The sequence below is a fragment of the Zootoca vivipara genome, chromosome 7 (assembly GCF_963506605.1).
Source record: "Zootoca vivipara chromosome 7, rZooViv1.1, whole genome shotgun sequence".
Classification (NCBI taxonomy): Eukaryota; Metazoa; Chordata; class Lepidosauria; order Squamata; family Lacertidae; genus Zootoca; species Zootoca vivipara.
Window position 1 is genome coordinate 92,719,949 of NC_083282.1, and position 4,689 is coordinate 92,724,637.

The 4,689-nt window shown below is 56.6% G+C and overlaps 1 protein-coding gene across 1 annotated transcript; it reads right to left on the reverse strand.

The window, feature by feature from the left end:
- Positions 1 to 586: 586 nt before the first annotated feature.
- Positions 587 to 1,564, reverse strand: SOX12 (SRY-box transcription factor 12). The gene has a single exon (XM_035123490.1). It carries the CDS (start codon positions 1,562 to 1,564, stop codon positions 587 to 589), a length of 978 nt encoding a protein of 325 aa, XP_034979381.1.
- Between the last annotated feature and the right edge of the window lie 3,125 nt (positions 1,565 to 4,689).

The following is a 4,689-nucleotide window of genomic DNA, read 5'->3' on the forward strand; positions in this document are numbered from 1 at the left end:
CCCCACCCCCACCCCCCGTCTGCCCAACACAAGACAAGCGCTGAAATGGCACGGAAATCAAAGTGGAGAATTGGAAGCTGCAAGAGGAGCAGGAGACTAAAGGAAGGAGCGTGGGCAAGCAGAGGAAGGGGAGAGGAACGGATCGGTGTGGAAGCTGAGATGGAGGGGGGGGAACCTCCGCCTTGGATGGCGGAGGAGCTGGGAAGCAGCTGTGAGGAGGAAGAGGCGGGGGGGGGGGGGGAGAGACGGCTGGAGAGGCTTGCAATGGGGGGAAAACCTGATTAGACAGTCAAATTTCATGGGTAAATAGACACTGCATCGAGCCCGGATCCCTCCGTGGCTCGTGGGGGGCGAGAGGAGATGAGGAGCCCAGCCCCGGCATGCCAGCCCTGCCAAGCCGGAGGATGCCGGCAAAGTGGGTGTGTGCCGAGCGGGGGATGGGCTGATGGAGAGCTCGCCTTTGAATGCAGCCAAGGCAAGAAAATGGAGATACCTGATTCCTGCATGTAAACAGCTGGGTTTCTTTTTTCTTTTTTGAGACAACCTGATTGCGGAGAAGTGAGAGTTTGTTTACCTGGCTGGGGATTCAGTACGTGAAGACCAAGTCTGAGATGCTGGACATCAGCCAGTCCCCAGCTATCATCTCAGTCACCTCCGGGGTGCAATAATCCGGGAACTCAAAGTGAGACGTGGCACCCAGGGGGAAGAGGTCCAGGTCTTTGTCGAAGGCGGACCAGTCCGGCGTCCCGCAGGGCGTGTTCGGCTGGGCTCGGGCGGGCAGGAAGCTCAAGAGCTCTTCTTCAAACTCTTCGTCCGACGAGGCGAAGGAAGACGGTGGAGACCGGGTGGAGGCTGGGGAAGGGATCTCCGAGGACCTGGCCTCGTCCAAAAAGGGCTTGGTGGCAGCAGCGGCAGCAGCAACCTCGTGGTCCTTTGGGTCGCCAGAACTGCCCACCCACGCTCCTTTCTCGCCGCTCGCCGGCAGCACGTGCCAGAACTCTTTGCTGGGAGTTTTGGGGCCGTCGTCAAAAGGCGCCTCCATCAGCCGCGCTTCCAGCGGGTCGTCGTCCAGCTCGGGCGTCGAGCGTCCCTCCTGGCTGCCGCTGCCACCCTGCTTTGGGGGCTGCCTTCTGCTGGACGCCACCCTCCCGAGGACGGAGGGCTTGATCTTGACCGGGACCCTGGGGCGGGACTTAGCGGTGCCCACCTTGCCCTTCTTCCTGGGCCGGTACTTGTAGTCTGGGTAGTCAGCCATGTGCTTCAGTCGTAGCCGCTCTGCCTCCCTGACAAAGGGGATCTTCTCAGAGTCCTGCAGGAGCTGCCAGCGCCGGCCGAGGCGCTTGGAGATCTCGGCATTGTGCATGTCCGGCCACTGGTCCATGATTTTCCGCCGCTCGTTCTGGGACCACACCATGAAGGCGTTCATGGGGCGTTTGATGTGCCCGCTGGGAGTCTTGCACCAGCCCGGCTCCCCTTTGGCATCCTTCAGAAGCAGGGCATCCTTGGGGCACACCTCCCGCTTGCCCTCCGACCCCCGGCTCCGCACGCTCCTCTGCTGGACCATCCTGCCTCCTCGTCTTCCACGTTCCAGGCGCTGAGCCCCGGGTTATTTTCTCATCATCCGGCAAGGGGTGGGTGGATCTGCTGCTCGCTTGTCTGGGTGGGAGAGCTTCTCTCTCTCTCTTCCCCCACACCCACCCTGGCTGCCGGCGAGCTCTGCCCGGGCGTCCACGCCCCCCTTTTAACTCAGTCGCTGAAGCAGCTGGCTGGCAAATTGACAGAAGTGGTTGTGGCACCTCGGCTGGGCAAGTGCCGTGCCTTCCGCAGGCGCCAGACGAGCGGCAAAGGGAGCCGGGCCGGCGGGGGAGAGAAAGAAAGAAAGAGAGGGAGAGAGGGGTGCTCTTTGGCAAGAAAAGCCGGCTGGAGGGCTGAAAGGGGTGGGTGGGCGTCAGCTTCAGGCAAGGGAGCCCTCCGGGTGCTGCATTGCTCGGGGAGATGAAAAAGAGTCACTCCTTCTCCGCTCGGCCGCTGAGCTTTCAGGGCAAGACCTGAGAACGAAGGAACGAAGGGAACGGCAGAGGGTCGGTCTTTTGCCCCTCGGGTGCCCTCCACGCCTCTCTCTCTCTCTCCCAAGCCAGCCAGCTCACGCCCACCCCTCTCGCTGGCTCCTCTCGGCTGCCTTCTCTTATAGCCCATCCCCGCCGACAGCCCCCTCCTCCTCTTCCTCCTCCTCTTCCCCCCTCCCAGACGCGCCCCTCCCCTCCTGCACAGTCTAGGGGCTGCTGCTGCACACACATTGCTCGCTCAGAGTAAACACCCAGGTGCTCATTCTGTCAATGGGAGGCACCGCCCACCCAGGGACGTCATTGGTTGCGGGGCAGGAATGGAGCATTTGCATCCCCCAATAGGGGAGCAACGGGACAGGAGTTGCTGGAGAGAATGTCAAAAACTTTCTCTCCTCCGCCACCATCCTAAGCACAGACTGCCGCCCCCAGCCCACCCAAAGCATATCTGTTATCTGAGATGGGACCCCCCAACGCACCAACGCTCTCTCTGCTTCCTCGCCCCCCCCCCCCCAGGATTGACCCAAGGCAGGGGATTTAATCGCCAGACCTTTCCGGTGCCACTGTCTGGCTTTCTCTTCCCGTCAAGTTCACAGGCAAACCTGGTTTGTTTGTTGTTGTTTTCTGCAGGGAAAGGAGAAAGGAGTTTTCGCAAAAAAATGCCAGATTCCTCAGCTTCAGGAAAGTGTGCGCAGATATGCTCTGTGTTTGTTTGTTTGTGTGTGTGTTTGGAGGAATGGACCTTAAAAAAAAAGTTTTAAACCTCGACCCAAGACCGTGCGGGCAAATGCCAACTTTTTAACTGGCTTGCGCGGCAGCGCTGCAAAACGATGCCTGCAAATGCGGCCAACAACCTCCCTTCCCACACCCAGTGCAAGACCCCAAGTTAGCCCTAGGATTCTGTGACAGGCATAAGTCGAGGGGACGCCAAAGGCCATCCGGCTCATCCTTCCTGCGCCCACAGGTCAGTTCTATTCAACCCACAATGTGACACGTGGCAATCACTTTCCTGCATGAGCGCCTTTTTTCTGAAGTGTAAATGCTAATTTGGCATTTTTTAAACTGCTTGCACTTTCAGAAGAGCCCATGGCTCAGTGGCACAGCATCCATCTTGCAAGCAGAATCACAGAACCATCATCATCATTTATACACCGCCCATCTTAGAGTTGGAAGGGACCCCCCAAGGGTCATCTAGTCCAACCCCCTGCAATGCAGGAATCTCAGCTAAAGCATCCATGACAGATGACCATCCGACCTCTGCTTAAAAACCTCCAAGGAAGGTCTCAGGTTTAATTCCCCAGCATCTCCAGGTATGCTCGGGGGAACCTCCTATCTGAAACCCTGGAGAGCTGCTGCCAGTCAGTGTAGACAATACTGAGAGGCCCCAAGGGCCCGACTCAGTAGAAGGCAGCTTCTCTTATGCTCCTAGTAAGCTTTACAGTTCACTTTGATCATGGCACTCAGCACACAACGCTGCGGTTTTATAATCTTCAAGGCTCTTCACCTACATTATCTTGACAACAGCCCTGTAAGGAAGGCCAGCAGTACTTTCTCCAAGCTGCAGGAAGTGGCTGAGAGACATCGGCTTTCCTAAGTGTCAAACTAAGACCTGGGAGACCAGGGTTCGAATCCCCACTCGAAGCTCACTGGGTGACCTTGAGCCAATCCTTGTCCCTCTCAGCTGTCCCTACCTCGCAGGGTTGTAGTGGGGATTAAATGAGGAGTGGGGGAGAGAAGCACGTAAACGGCCTCGGGCTCCTTGCAGGAAAAGGGGAGACGTAAATGCCACAAATAAATAAAACAGTACACAAACAGCTCAATTGGTTACAGTGTGGTACTGATGATGCCATGGTTGCAGGTTCGATCCCCTTATGGGACAGCAGCATATTCCTTCATTGCAGGGGGTTGGACTAGATGACCCTCAGGGGCACCTTCCCGCTCTACAATTCTACGAAACCTGGCGCTCTCTGGATGTTGTGGACTGCAACTCCCACCAGCCCCCTCTTCCAGCCATTCCGGTTGAGGGAGCCTGGGCTGGATAGACAAATAGAATGGCCCTAATTTAAGCCAGGCTTCCTTTCTTCCCAGGGCTGGTTAAGACAAAGACAGCGAGCCAAGAATCGAAGAGCTCAAGTTCGGCAACCTTTACCATCACTGTCTCCATTCACAAAAGTATTCCCCAAGTCACCCACCACCTCTGCAGCCATCAGACTGCGGCAAAAGCTGTCAATTTTGATCCATAAATATCTATAAATGGTTATTTTATATCGGGGTCAGCAAACTTTTTTAGCAGGTGGCCGGTCCACAGTCCCTCAGACCTTGTGGAGGGCCGGACTATATTTTTTGGGGGGAAATATGAACGAATTCCTATGCCCCACAAATAACCCAGAGAGATGCATTTTAAATAAAAGGACACATTCTACTCATGTAAAAACATGGTGATTCCCAGACCGTCCACGGGCCGGATTTAGAAGGCGATTGGGCCGGATCTGGCCCCCAGGCCTTAGTTTGGGGACCCCTGTTTTATATTTTCATTTAAACGCCCCCCTTCCCCCCCCAAAGGAGCTCAAGGGGACACGAATGGTTCTCCTCATTTAAGCCCCACAACAGCCCTGCCAGGCAGGCT